This window comes from Entamoeba histolytica, genomic scaffold (assembly GCF_000208925.1).
Source record: "Entamoeba histolytica HM-1:IMSS scf_1104750517789 genomic scaffold, whole genome shotgun sequence".
In the NCBI taxonomy this organism is placed as follows: Eukaryota; Evosea; order Mastigamoebida; family Endamoebidae; genus Entamoeba; species Entamoeba histolytica.
In genome coordinates, this window is record NW_001914884.1 from 98,942 (window position 1) to 113,642 (window position 14,701).

Below are 14,701 nucleotides of genomic sequence, written 5' to 3' on the forward strand. Positions count from 1 at the left end.
TAGAAGAAACTTACATTGATTTTTCTATTTTCAACTAAAATCATTTTTCCTTTCATTTTAAAGAAAATTAGAGACATATTCCTTGGAATTTTTGGTTAAATAAAATAATTTATTTCATGTCATACCTTTCTGTAAGATGTTGAAAAATTAGTTTATTAAATACTTTCTTTAATGTTTAACCATTTTATTGTATTTATTAATTAATTCATATTAAACTTGTTAATAAAATTGATCTTACCTTTTTATAGAAAAAAAATGAATAATTTTAATTTTTATATATACTTGTAATTCCAATCATTTCAAAGAAAAGAAATAATAATGCAATGGTATTTTATTAATAAAAATCAACTCAATAAAACTTATATAACACTTTACTTTTATTTTACAATATTTGGTATTTCATCAATGGATATAGTATTGATAATGTTATTAAATCATACTTAGATTATTATTTATTTAATAAAATGGATTTAATATTATTAACCACCACTTTTCTGATGAAGAGTTATTGTATTGTTTTTATTTTTTATAACCAAATTGTTTTTTTTATCAAATGTAAATAAAATCAGAGTATCAGTATTATTGGATAATGTCATTGAACATTGTGAATATTAGTAATTATGAAATAAACATTCATTGGAAGAGAGGAGGATGAATGAAAATAACTATAAAATGTAGATTATGAATGGTAAAAGTTGAAATTGAGTGGAAAATGAATATGAAATGATAAGTAAAGAGAATGATAATAATGAAAATATAAATAAGTGTTAATGAGTAATAAAACATTGGAAGTAAAATGAAATGATAATAAATAGAAAAAGAAAATAATATGAATGAGAAGTGTTTCAATCTAAATTAAAAGAAAATGGAGAAAGTGAATGAAATAATTCAAATAACAACAAAAGAAATGAAGAAGAAAGAAGAGAAGAATGAGTGAGATATGAAATGAGATTGAGATATAATTTAAACAAAAAGTCAAATAAGAAATGAAAAAGAATAAACAAAAAGTTGAGTAAAAATATCAAACTAAAAACACAAAAATATTTTATTTATAGATATTTATCAATTCTATAATTTATTATTATATTATTATTATTGTTATTATATAATTAATGTTATTGTAAAATTAATAAAATGAATGATGTTTATTTAAAATAGAATGATGTTAAAAATAATACTTGAAATGATGTGTTATTAATGTATTTAACTCTGTATTGTTATTCTTATTATTTATTGATTTTATAATATTCAAATGAAATTAAAACAGATGTATAATGAATAACTAACTCATGAATGAAGTGGTAAAAGTTTTATAATCATTCAACAAAGAATTAACAATGATAGTAAGAAATATCAATAGTAATTATGAAGTGTTAAAGAAGTGAAAGAACAAGAAAGAAACAACAAATAGAAAATGAAAAAATGAAGAATATCTAATACAATAAGTTATTCATCCAATGATGATTTAAATGTTAATACATTAATATTTACTAAATAACATCTCATAACTATTATTGAATATTCAAAATGAAATAACAATTGAAGATATGTTAATAAGAAAATATACAGGAAATATTCAATATAAAAACCACCATATGAAACAATGTTCCAATATAAAGACATCACTATGATATTTAACAAACAAATAATGCCTAAAAATGAATGACAATATCACAAAATAACAGACATATACGTATTAGATAAAAAGAACAAAACTGGTTTATTATTTGATATGACTAATATTGAATATCACAATATGAATGAAGATAAATGAAGAATAGAATGAAGTTCATGATGAAAAATCAGAGATGAAAAATGAAAAGAGTAATAAAATGAAAGAAATGAAATAATAAATAGAGAAAGTATTAAATTAAATACATAAATAAACATTGATAATATAAAGAAGTTAAACCTAATTTCATTAAAACATGACTAATGGTATGAAATGTTGATTCTAATCCAACAAAACATACTCCATAAAGCTGTTATGAAATAACAATTGTATAAAACTCATATCTGCTGCTTCAAGAACAATAAAAACATTTCTATTAATACTTAATTAATTGCTTTCTTGAAAGTCTTCATTTACTTCTTAGCTCATAACTAATTTATCCTTTCTTTATTAAAACAAACCTTATTTGATGTTTTGATAATATAGATACTTAGCATATCAGTCAGTTCAAATATTTATTCAAATATATTAAGTGTTTGTCATTTGTGAAATCTCCATTGATTCAGCAATTACTCTAACAACTCTTAACTCCTTATCTACATCATTTCTAATCAACAAGATGTAATAAATCAAATTTATTACCATCAAAATTGGGATAGACAACACTTACAACACCTCCTCAACCACAACCTCAGGTGTATTGTAGAGTTTATAACCGAATATGAACCAAAACCATTTCCTACTATTGACATAGAATGAATATCAATAATGCTTTTTATTTATGGGTTTTGTTATTAGATTCTATGAAATGTAAATTCTGTATTGTATAAACCTTCTTTGTCATTCCAAACGCAGTTATTATCTTCTGTACCAATGACTGTATTTGTGATATTTTGCTTTTATCAATTATGTTGGTTTATAAGTGAGGTATTAATACTCAAATAAAAACAACTTCCTTCTTAAACCTTTTTCTTTTTTAAATTTTATCAAATCTGAAAATACCAATAAAAATAAAATGTGTAATAAAAATGGCTATTAAAATTAGTTTAATACCATGATTTTCCTGCTGAGTTCAAAACCTTGTCTGAAACCTTGTGAAGGTATAATTCCTTAAGTGCTTGTCTAGCTGGTCCAAGATATTGTCTTGGATCAAAGTCCTTTGGATGTTCTGCAAGATATCTTCTAATTGATCCTGTCATAGCAAGTCTACCATCTGAATCAATATTGACTTTACAGACAGCACTCTTAACAGCTTCTCTAATTTGGTCTTCTGGAATACCAATAGCTGATTCTAATTTTCCTCCATATTGATTAATAACAGCAACCCATTCTTGTGGAACTGATGATGATCCATGAAGAACAATTGGGAATCCTGGAATTCTCTTTTCAACTTCATGAAGAATATCAAGTCTAATTCTTGGATGCATTCCTGGTTTGAATTTGTATGCTCCATGTGATGTTCCAATTGAAATAGCAAGTGCATCTACTCCTGTGTCTTTAACAAATGCTTCAACATCCTTTGGATCAGTAAATACATGTTCTGCTGCTGCAACATCATCTTCAACTCCTGAAAGAACTCCAAGTTCTCCTTCAACAGTAACTCCAAATTTATGTGCATATTCAACAACTTGTTTTGTTAATTTAACATTCTCTTCATATGGAAGTGCTGATCCATCAATCATAACATTAGAGAATCCGTTATCTACACATTCTTTACAAATTTGGAAGTTAGCTCCATGGTCAAGGTTAAGTGAAATTGGAACACCTTTATGTTCTGGATCAATTTCTTTTGAATATTCAACAGCTCCTTTAGCAAGATTTCTCAAAAGAGTAGCATTAGCATATTCACGTGCTCCTTTTGATACTTGAAGAATAACTGGTGATTTAGCTTCAGTACATGCTTGAATAATAGCTTGCATTTGTTCAAGGTTATTGAAGTTAAAACCTGGAACAGCAAATCCTCCTTTAATAGCATGTTCAAACATTTCTTTGTGATTACAAAGTCCAAGTTCTTTATAGTTAACAGTCTTAGCAGCCATTTGTAAAAATGAAATGAATATTTTATATACTTTTCAGTTTTTATAATAATGCCCTTGTGTAGACACGTAGAAATGACTGTGAATAAGAAAATTTTTTTCCCTTCATTATTTTTGTTTTTCTTAAAGAAATTTTTTGTGAGAAAGTGAAGAATTTTGTTTTTAATTCAAAAGATATTATTTTTATAGTTAAGATTCTTATTAAAATATTATATTCGTTAATTCTTATTCTTTTTCTAAATTCTCTTTTGATAATTGAGACAGGGTTTTTCTTATTTCCTATGGTCCATTGTTATAGCCTTTCAATGTTTTTAGTCAATACCAATGACTTTTTTGAGGTAGTTTTAAGTTTATTGAGAGTATTATTTTCTTTGTTTTTACAAAATTTTGAAGATTAAAAAGTAATTTCTTCGATTTGTATTTTTAATTCCTTTCTTTAAGAAGTTACTTTTTTTAATGGAATTAATGTTTCAATCATTTTCTGTTTAATAAAATTAATTAAAATATTTAAAAGTTAGTTGAATATATCTTATTATTCTATTAATTATCTAAGACTTATTTTCATTATATTGTATTTGAGACTGTTGTTCGATTATGACGACTTTTTTATTTATCATTAATACAACTTTTATAATATTTAAATATTAATTATATTACTTATTTAATACAGTTGTAAAAAAGATTAATTACCATAAATTTAATAACATAAATAGTTGAACCTTTTTCCATATGATTTATTTATGAAGAGAATGATAATCTTTTTTATGGTTCATGGATAAAGTAACTAAAATAAATCTGTCTATTTATATTAAAATAACAAATATTGTAATAGACATTAAGTTTTATTATTTGATTTTTTTGAATAGAGATATTCAAAGTTTATTAATCAAAGAAGACTATAAAGTTCTTATTGATTAATACTTAAAAAAATGTCAGCTCATTTTATGCTTCAAAAGAAGGAACAATAATAATTAAAATAATTGAGTTTGAATGAATTAGTAAAAAGAATTGTTTATATTAAATAAATAAACAATTGAAAACTTTTAAAATAATCATACTTAAATTGAATGTCTTTTAGACACTAGATTCATTGAGAAGATACAAAAAAATCTGAAAATTCATCTTCAAAGGTGTCTTTTTGTTTATTCTCAGTTGCTTTTTGTTCGGTAGAGTTAAGTTGTTGTGGTATAGGTTGGTTGGTGTCATTAATTGGTTGGACTTTAGTCTCTTCTTGTTTTGTATTTTCTTGTTGATTTGTTTGTGCTGGGACTGATGTAAAATCATCGAAAGAAAAAATATCATCAGAACTTTGGTTTGGCTTTGCTGAAGATGAAGAAAAATCTCCAAAATCAAACAATGGAGATGTTGATGTTTGATTTATTTTAGGAGGAATAGACTCAGACTGAGATGGTTTTGGTGAAAAGACATCAGTTGTTTCTTTTTGTACGTCTTTTGGTTGGTTGACAGGTTGTTCAAGAGGTTTTTCTGAAGGTAAAGAGGATTCTGTAAAGTCACCAAAATCGTCAAAATTTACTTCAGTAATAGAAGGAGGTGGGGTTGGTTGGCATTGTGGTGGTGTTAATTTTTCTTCTTTGATAAATGTTTTTTGGTTCATATCGTCTTTTGGCTGACTCTCAACGCTGGACTGTGGAGAATGTAATGGTACAGCCTCAGGATTTTGTTCTTGGACGTTTAAAGGTAGTTGTTGTGAAGTGCATGGCTTAATGTCTTCAAGGTCAAATAGAGTCAAATAATCTTTTTTTGGAGGTTTTTTCTGATCATCTTTTTTTATTATATCTTGAGAAGTAATTTTTTTATCATCTTTTATTTCTGTATCATCTTTTATTTCTGTATCATCTTTTATTTCTGTATCATCTTTTATTTCTGTATCATCTTTTGTTGTTACTTCATTTTCCTTAGCTTCTGTTAAACTTTCAATACTATCAGTAACAAAATCTTCTTTTAATGGTTCCACTGATTCTTTTTGAATTATAGTTGGTAGGTCTCCTTGATTTTCTTCAATTAGATCTTGGTCCTTATCATGATTTTTTATGTCATTCTGTTTTGGGGTTTCATTAGATTTAGTGTGGATAATAAACTCATTTTCTTTTGGTCTCAAATCTTGAATTTTTACATCATCAACATCCATTAGCACAAACCCACAGTCCTTACATTCTCTTGTTTCTTCTGTTTCATCTTCAATAACAAACCCATTGTCTTGTTCGAGTTTTTCTTTTGTAGTCACCAAACTAGGTTCTTCTTTTGGTTCTTCTTCATTAGAACTAAACATAAGAGTTTTTGATTTTTTTTCTTCTGTAGTTTCAGTTTCTGAAGCAGGAACTGATTCTTCGTTACTTTCTTCTCCAATTAAATCAAACATAATAACAGTATTTTGAGGTTGTTTTGGTTGGTTAGTATTAATACTAGATGATGTGTTATCAGCTTTCTTAACTTCTTGACTAGAAGTATTGTTCCATTCATTAAAGAAGTTCATCTTTTCTGTGGATGTCTTTTGGTCATCAACTGGTTTTGCTTCAACAAATTCTTCAAAGTCAAAGTCGTCAGTAGGAGTTTGTGTATTAACAAACTGAGGAACTGTGACTTGATGAGAAGAGTTTGGAGAAATAGGTTTTGTTGGATATGGATGTAATGTAATTTGATTAGTAGAAGATGTTTTAGGAGGTGGCTGAGAAATAGTATTTGTTGGTGTAAGTTGTTGTTGATTAATGGATGTGTTAATAGGTTTTGGGTGTTCTTGAACTGATGTGTTTTGAGAGAAGTCATCACTTAAGTAAAGGTCAAGATAATTAATTTTTGGTTTTGTTGCTGGTTTTTCTACAAGATCGTTTTGAGTTATTTTTGAAGATGATTGTTTATTTTCATTTTCATCTTCACTTTCAAAGCCAAAATCATCGAACACAGAGTTTTTATCTTTTTGTGGTTCTACAAGGGTTGTAGTTTGACTTGAAGGAATAACATTATTTTGACTAGACAATCTTTTTTGTCTGTTTTCTGAGACTATAGCAAACATATCATTTGTTGTATCTTTTTTTATTGGTTTTTGTTGTAAGATAGGCTGTTGCGATTGTTGAGTAACTTGTTGACCAACAAAATCACTAAAATTATCATCATCAAAGAAATTTGTTATTAATGATTGCTTTGGTTGTGATGGCTGCATAGGAACAGCGACTTGGTGTTGATTAAGATAAGGGTTAAAAGTACTTTGTTGAAATTGAGGTTGTTGAATATATCCTCTACCAGAATATTGAATAGGTTGTTGATAAAAAGGAGAATGATGATACTGTTGTTGACTTTGTTGAAGGTACATATTGTATTGAGTATTATATAATGCACCAAGATTATATTGTCGTTTTCCTTGTTGCATAAGAAGAAACAAACCAATAAATTATTTACAGATCTAATGAACTGAATTTAGTTCTTTCTAAAAATTTTCTAAAACGATATAAATAAAAAAGGAAATGATTAAGAATCAGTAATCCAATAACTTTTAGGTGTTATAATACAATGTCATAAAGTTGTTTCAATCAATTTTAATGCTTTTGTAACTAAGGCTGTTGGTGTATGTAAACAATTATCCATCCATCCAGCTTCAAGAAGATGTTTACAAGAAGGACAATAATGATGATGTTGTACCCAATTAATGATACAATTATCACAAAAAGAATGTCCACAAGGAAGAGAGACGTTTACATTTGTGTCATAACAAATAGGACATATTTCATCTGTTTCATTAGATTCTATTGTTTGATTAAGTATTGGTTGTAATGCAAAATAAATATGAACTAAACGAGTTCTATTAATTCTTAATGTTTTAAATACATGATTATTTTTTGGAGGTGGGGTATATCGTACTTCATTATCCTTTGAATATTCAATTCTTCCTTGTGAAGAATTATATGTCACAGTCCATGATGTTTTAAGACGTTTTTGTTCTAACTAAGATATTAATCTCATTCTTTCTATTTATTAAAACTGCTTTTTACTAATCATTTAAATAAGTCAAACCATCAAAAAGTCTGGTGTAGGTGGTGCAGATGAATATTTAATTGTTGGAACTGTTTCATCATAATAATATGTATTTCCTGATTCATCTATCCCCGCTTTCCAATGTTCTTTTAACATTGATGTATAAGAAATAGCAATGTCATTATCTGCTAATGCATAAACAACATACCGAATCCCAAGTAATTTGGAAGGAAATTTGGAAAAGAATACTGTAATAGTTGAACACATTCTATTAACATCATTAGAAATAACTGGTTTTGAAGGTTCAGCACCCATAAGAAAAAGATAAAGAAATAAAAAAAATAAGTTCTTTTTTTCCCCTTTTATTATTCAACAGAATTTTTAACAAAATAATAAGAAAAAGTGAATAAAAAATTACAAAGTTTTATTGATACCATTGAAGGAAAAATAATCGTTTTACTGCAAAGTTTTCTTTATTTCCAGTAAACGCACTAACATCAATAGCATTTTCATACTCAAATTTAAATTCAGGATTTAATGATGAGTTGTGTTGGTTTAAAGGTGGACGTAATGTAAAACACTGATAAACATTATAAAATGAAGGATCTTTTTCTTTGTCAGAATAGAATGAAATTGACCAATCAACACCTGGAGAATCTTGTTTAATTAACCATCTTGTTGGTCCTGCAAGTCTATTTCTATTTTCTAATGAAAATACAAACATATCAGGATCTTTTACTGTAACAAATGCTTTCTTTGGTTTTTTCGGGAAAGTGTTATGATGAAACGAGCCAAATACTGCATCATCGTCAGTGATAATAAGTCCCATAATATTTTTCTTTTCATATAATCGTTTTTGAACAGAATGACGAGTGAATTTATTTTTATTAGAATCATAAATAATTTGGATATGATTAAATCCTGTCCAATATTGAAGGGTCTGAAAATGTTTTGTCATTAAGGAAGTAAAGAATGTGTCATTGTATGTTAATTTGATATCTTCCATTAAATGAAATGATGTAGGTTGTCTAAGTTCATTTGTGTTTCTGGTATATGAAGATATAGTAACTCTTGTTGGTACTCCAGATGATAATTCATCTCTAGAAGCAAATGTTAAATTTCTTAACCTTCTTTGTTTTAATGGTGAGACAGGTTTTTGTTGAGTTACTGGATTAGCAAAAGGGTCAATAGTTTTTGTTTCATGTAGTTGAGTTAATTTATCCTGACTTTGATGATTAGGTATTTTAGAAAACTCAGAAGTATCCTTTTTTTCTTTCATAGCCTCATTAGGACATGAAGTTTTTGAGTGAATACTTTTTCTTTTATACCCTGTTTTAGGGAAATATTCATCAATTTTAGACTTATCATCTATTTTTTCTTTCAGTCCAATGCTTTCTTCAATCTGATTATTCTCAATATCCTTACTATTCTGTTTTTCATCTACTTTCATTGTCAAAATCTCTATTTTTTCTAATAGTCCATATAAAATACTTCTCATCTTAACAACTTCATATTCAGAAGTTAAATTATTAATTAATCGTTTAATATCACTCATTTTTTCTAATACTTTAAAAGTTTTGTCTATTCTTTTTAAAGAAAAAAAGAAATATAAAAAAAAAATTTCATGAAAATATTAGACTAAATTTAGTTTAAAGTGAAAAGAGACTTTATTATCTATTTCAAACCAATCAATTACAAGAGTGCCGATTAGAAAGAACAGAGTGTGATGACTGTTTAATCAATTTTAGTATCTTGTTGTTTTATTTTAGATTTTTGACAACAAGACCTAATAGAATCAATCACACTTTCAATAGTGTTATTAATGAATTGTAATAAAATAACAAAAGTAAATTGGATTTTACCAGGGAGAGCATAAACAAAAATCATTCCTGGTATCCAAATAAATAAATAAGCAGCTAATGCAACTGGATATTCTCTAAAGACAAATCTTTTCCATCCCATAAATTTAGTCATTTTAATTATATTGAAGTTAAGGCTTCTAAATATATAGAACATTAAATTAGCAGGAATTAAATAAGCTAAACTATAACAAGTTAAGTCAGTTGCTAAAAGCATTGTTGTACGAATAACTTTATCATTTATATTACCCATCATTTTATTATTTAATTCGATCCAAATAAATTCTACAAGACCAGAATATCCGAAGTATATAATTGTACCAAGTATTTGAATAACTAACTTTTGTAATGGAATTTGAAGGAATAAAATTTTTATAAGTAATGGAATAAATCCACTAAATATTATTGAAATTACAAAAGCATAAATAAGAGATATTCTTTTTTGTGTTTTAGAAACTTTATCAAAGAAATCAACTTCTGAAGAATCAACACCATCATAAATCCCAACAATTATTGCTCCTACAACAATAACACAAATAAATTGAGGAATAGCAAAGAGTAATGTTTTAAATATAATTGGAATAGTTTCTTCCATTGGAAATTCAATTGTTTCATCTACTAGAACTTCAACATTAACAAAAGGTTCAATATCAAGAGAAGTGGCATGTGTATTTTCTTTTTCAGTTTCTTCTTTTGTTTGTAATTCTATTGGTTTATCTGATTCTGGAAGTGGAGAAGAATTTAATTCTTTTGTAGGATTAATAGTAACTTGTGCTTGTTCTTGAATTTCTTCTTTTTTTTCTTCTTTTAAAAGAGAAGAAGATGAAGAGTTTGTTGACTCTTCGTTTTGAGGGAGAGAAGATGATTCTGAGTAATTCATATTTACCAATATAAGTTTTTTAGATGAAGAATAAAACCATAGTAGGTCATTTTAAAGTATTAAATCAATTTGTATGTCATTTTAACAGGGGTTTTTTTATTAATTCATAAAATAACATATTTTTATTTTATCTCATTATTTTGTGTTTTTTAAAAATAAAAAACTTGAAAATAAAAAGAACTTAAAAAATTAACAAAAATGAAAATTAATAAATATGCTATTCTTGTTGATAACAATAAGGAAAAGAAAGATGTTGCTGAGATGATTTTATATCTTACAAAAAATAGAGTCTCAAAAACACTTATTCGTGTTTATGATATTAGTGAAGAAAAAGGAATATTACAATATATAAAACAAAAAAAATTAGAATGTCCTCTTTTATTTTTATGGGGAAATCTTTATGGAAATCTTCAATTCGTAAAAGAACAAAACGAAAATGGTATCTTACGTTTAGCGTTATTAAATAACCCAAATAAAAAGAGTAAAAAAAAAGGAGAAAAAAAGAATGGGAGTGAATTTAGTTTTAGTCCTCTTATTAAAGAAGAATATGATGAAACCCTTTCAAAAGAACAAGCTGAAAGTAAAACAAAATTACAAGAATCAACTAGCGTTGATACTTCAAAACAATCAAATGATTTAAAAACAACTGAAGAAAAACAAATATCATCAAATAATAATAATAATGTTGTTATTCCAGAATGTGAAAGTAATTCTATAAGCAACGAACAACCTCAACAACACCAAGAAAATCAAGAAAAACAAATATCTCAATTACAACCAACTAAAGAAACAGATCAGTCTAAAGAAAAAATAGAAGAAATAAAAGACCAAAGTTTACAAACAGACTACAAAGAAAAATTGGTTAACGAAAAGGATATTAATAAAGAGTCTTTTGAGCAAAGTCTAATCAAATTAACTGAATCATATACAAGTGATTCAACTGAAGAAACAAATCCAAAGGAGATAGTTATTATTGATGATTATGAAAATCAACAATCTGTTCTACAAGAAGATGAAATGATTGACCTTAATGTACCTCATCCTGAAGCACTTAATTTTGGTGATCGATGGTTGAATGCTTGTGAATGGGTAATTAGAAATATTAGTCAGTCATCTCCAGAAAGAAAAAAACATATGGATGAAGTTGTTTTAGAAAAGCAACCAGATGATATTGATTATTATGTCATAAGAACAAATTGGTATTGGAGACATCAAATAAGAATTATGAGATTTGGAAAAGAACATTTTTATAGATTAGATGAAACGTATCATGTTAAAGAATCATTTAGATATGAAGATGTTAAAGAAATTGTTCAAACAGATGAAGAACATCTTGTTATTAAATTCTTAAGAAATTCACAACCACAATATCTTCAGTCTAAACTTGTCCACCAAATAATAGTTACTTTAGTTAGTCATCTTACTCAAGATTATACAATTACCAGAATTAATTAATTATTTGATTTTTCTCTGTTTTGTACTTCTTAATTATGAATTTTTAGTTCTATTAATGTTTTGTTAATTCATAAATGTCAATATTATTTAGCATTGGTATTTTCCTAAATTCTTTTAATTAATTATTAACTGGAGTTTCTGTAACACAATTCTCATCAAACATGTTTTTTCTTCTGAAAGAAGAAATTTTGATTTTTAGTTTGTTCTTTTATACTATTTTAATTCATTTCTTTTGTTTTTTGAATCATTTATCAGAAAGAAAAAGCGACATTAAAATATATATTCTATTTAATATATTTAACAGTGTTTATAAAAATAGTACAACAAATTTATATTAACGCCAATTGTTATTATATTAATATAAAATATGCTTCAACAATTTACATTTTTAAGAATAAAAGCAAAAATAAAACAATAATTTTTTTACACTTCCAAAAATAAAGCATATTGTCTATCTTATCATTAAATTATTAACTTAAACAAATTTAACTATTGTTTATTTTACAGACACTTAGGCAAAATTTGAATTTGTTTGATAGTAAACGAAAATAATAAAATATACAAAAACAAAAGCATATTATTAAATACAAGTATGAGTCTAATCATCAAACGTTAATTAAGTATTAATAGAAATGTTTTTATTGTTCTTGAAGCAGCAGATATGAGTTTTATACAATTGTTATTTCATAACAGCTTTATGGAGTATGTTTTGTTGGATTAGAATCAACATTTCATACCATTAGTCATGTTTTAATGAAATTAGGTTTAACTTCTTTATATTATCAATGTTTATTTATGTATTTAATTTAATACTTTCTCTATTTATTATTTCATTTCTTTCATTTTATTACTCTTTTCATTTTTCATCTCTGATTTTTCATCATGAACTTCACAGAAATACCATGATTTTTAAATAAAAATAATCATTACATGAAACAAAAGAGATTAAATGGAATAAACAATATTATATATTAAATAATATACACTAAAAATGTTTAATAATTGTCAGATAGTCAATAGATATGATCACTTTGAAAATAGACATTGGTACAATTGTGAGAACAATAAAAATTATAATCAAAATTATAATTATCCTAATAGAAGATGTAAACAATATCATTACAAAAACAGAAACAATCAGAAGATGATAAAAAGAAGTAAAAATAGTGTATTAAAGAAAAGAGATGAAAGAACTAAAGAATGGAAAGAGAAGACGAAATAATAAAAGAATTGATGGAAAGGATTGAAGAAGTTGAAAAGTTAGTAACAAGAATAAAAAGGAAAAGAAGAAGAGAAAGAAATAGCAATGGAAAAGGAAGAAAAGAAGAAATAATACAAGAAGAAGTTAAAGAAACAGATGAAGAAGAAATAGAAGTAATTAAGAAAGAACAACAAAAAGAAATAGAAGATATAATAAAAGAGAAAGAAAAAGAAAAGAAAGCAAATGAAATAGAGAATAATAAACAAAGGATAAAAAAAACAGAAGAACAAACAAAGAAAGAATTACAAGAACAAATAGATAGAAGTGTAGAAAATAATAAAATAAAGAGAGAAAGAAACACAAGAATGAATAGAGGAAGTAGAAAAAGAGATGAATAGATAGAAGAAATACTTAGAGAAGAAGAAAATAATATTATAGAAAGAAAAAGAGAGAAGAAAGAGATAGAACAAGGAACAATAAAAAGACAAAAATATCGGGAATAGAAAGTACGGAAAATATTTAGAAAGAATAGAAAAAGAGTAATGTAGTAGAAGAGAAACAAGAAATGATAGAACAAAAGGAAAAATGAAGAAGAAAGAAGAGAAACAAAAATAAGAAAATACATAAGTTATGGAATGAATAAATTAAATAATAAATTAAAAAAAGAAAATAAGAATGGAAGAAACAAGAAAATAAAGAAAGAATAACATAATTTTATTACAAAAGAAGAATATATCAAAATAAACAAAGAAATGAGATGGATTAAAAAGACATCATAAAACATATCAATAAAATAGTAGAAGATATGAGAAGTAATACAGAAAATATAGAAAATGAAAGAATAAAAGAAATAATAAAAATGAACAATAAGATTGATACAGAATATATTGATGATTTAATAAGAAAAAGGAAAAGATAAAAAAGAAAGGAGTTATATTTAGTATTATTTTCATAGTAATATTTTTGATGAAATAATAAAATACAATAATAAGAAATGGGAATTGAAAGAAATATCAAAGAAATACAAAAACAATTATAAAATGATATATATATAATTGAAAATAAATAGAATATAAATTTATATGATATAAAAAGAATATAGGAGAAATAAACTAATGTAAAATAAATAAAATACAAGATATATTAATAAGAGGAAATTATAAAATAAGAAGGATATTAAGAATAAGAATCTTACAAGAAGAAAATAATAAGAATAGAAGTGAATGAAGAAATAAAAGAAATAAGAAAGAAACTGAATTAAATAAAAGAAAAAGAAACAATTTTATTTTTGAATCAAATATATAATAAAGAAAGAAAAATAAATTTAGAAAATGAAAGAATTAAAAAATAGATATAAGAAAGTAAAACAATAAAATTGAAAGGAGTAACAATAACAATATAAGATATTGAAAAAGTAATAACTATAATACCATCATAGAATGCACAAATTATAAACACATTACAAGGATATTATCTGAAAAATAGAAAGTAATAGAGACAAAATAAAGAATATATTTAATGAATGGATACAAATACTAAAAACATTCACATTAGAAATGTTAAGAGGAAGAATAATTTTAATATATAAATGTAGAGATAATAAAAAATCCA

At 25.3% G+C, this 14,701-nt stretch overlaps 6 protein-coding genes across 6 annotated transcripts, besides 3 other annotated features; 1 reads left to right on the forward strand and 5 right to left on the reverse strand.

The window, feature by feature from the left end:
- The first annotated feature begins 1,550 nt into the window (after nt 1-1,550).
- Nucleotides 1,551-2,072: a repeat region.
- A 617-nt stretch (nt 2,073-2,689) lies between these two features.
- EHI_098570 (fructose-1,6-bisphosphate aldolase, putative) lies at nt 2,690-3,715 on the reverse strand. Its single transcript, XM_645281.2, has one exon. The coding sequence runs from the start codon at nt 3,709-3,711 to the stop codon at nt 2,719-2,721; it is 993 nt and encodes a 330-aa protein (XP_650373.1). The 5' UTR covers nt 3,712-3,715; the 3' UTR covers nt 2,690-2,718.
- Nucleotides 3,716-4,795: 1,080 nt separating this feature from the next.
- Nucleotides 4,796-7,093, reverse strand: EHI_098580 (uncharacterized protein; the record flags this gene model as incomplete). Its single annotated transcript, XM_650875.2, has 1 exon — nt 4,796-7,093. One exon carries the CDS (start codon nt 7,091-7,093, stop codon nt 4,796-4,798), a length of 2,298 nt encoding a protein of 765 aa, XP_655967.2.
- Nucleotides 7,094-7,236: 143 nt separating this feature from the next.
- EHI_098590 (zinc finger domain containing protein) lies at nt 7,237-8,010 on the reverse strand (the record flags this gene model as incomplete). The annotated part of the gene is made up of 2 exons (XM_650876.2): nt 7,237-7,665; nt 7,735-8,010. 2 exons carry the CDS (start codon nt 8,008-8,010, stop codon nt 7,237-7,239), a joined length of 705 nt encoding a protein of 234 aa, XP_655968.2.
- Nucleotides 8,011-8,119: 109 nt separating this feature from the next.
- Nucleotides 8,120-9,250, reverse strand: EHI_098600 (uncharacterized protein; the record flags this gene model as incomplete). Its single annotated transcript, XM_650877.1, has 1 exon — nt 8,120-9,250. One exon carries the CDS (start codon nt 9,248-9,250, stop codon nt 8,120-8,122), a length of 1,131 nt encoding a protein of 376 aa, XP_655969.1.
- A 179-nt stretch (nt 9,251-9,429) lies between these two features.
- Nucleotides 9,430-10,434, reverse strand: EHI_098610 (uncharacterized protein; the record flags this gene model as incomplete). Its single annotated transcript, XM_650878.1, has 1 exon — nt 9,430-10,434. The coding sequence occupies one exon, from the start codon at nt 10,432-10,434 to the stop codon at nt 9,430-9,432; it is 1,005 nt and encodes a 334-aa protein (XP_655970.1).
- Nucleotides 10,435-10,632: 198 nt separating this feature from the next.
- Nucleotides 10,633-11,889, forward strand: EHI_098620 (uncharacterized protein; the record flags this gene model as incomplete). Its single annotated transcript, XM_650879.1, has 1 exon — nt 10,633-11,889. The coding sequence occupies one exon, from the start codon at nt 10,633-10,635 to the stop codon at nt 11,887-11,889; it is 1,257 nt and encodes a 418-aa protein (XP_655971.1).
- A 612-nt stretch (nt 11,890-12,501) lies between these two features.
- Nucleotides 12,502-12,728: a repeat region.
- Nucleotides 12,729-13,009: 281 nt separating this feature from the next.
- Nucleotides 13,010-14,366: a repeat region.
- Nucleotides 14,367-14,701: the final 335 nt, after the last annotated feature.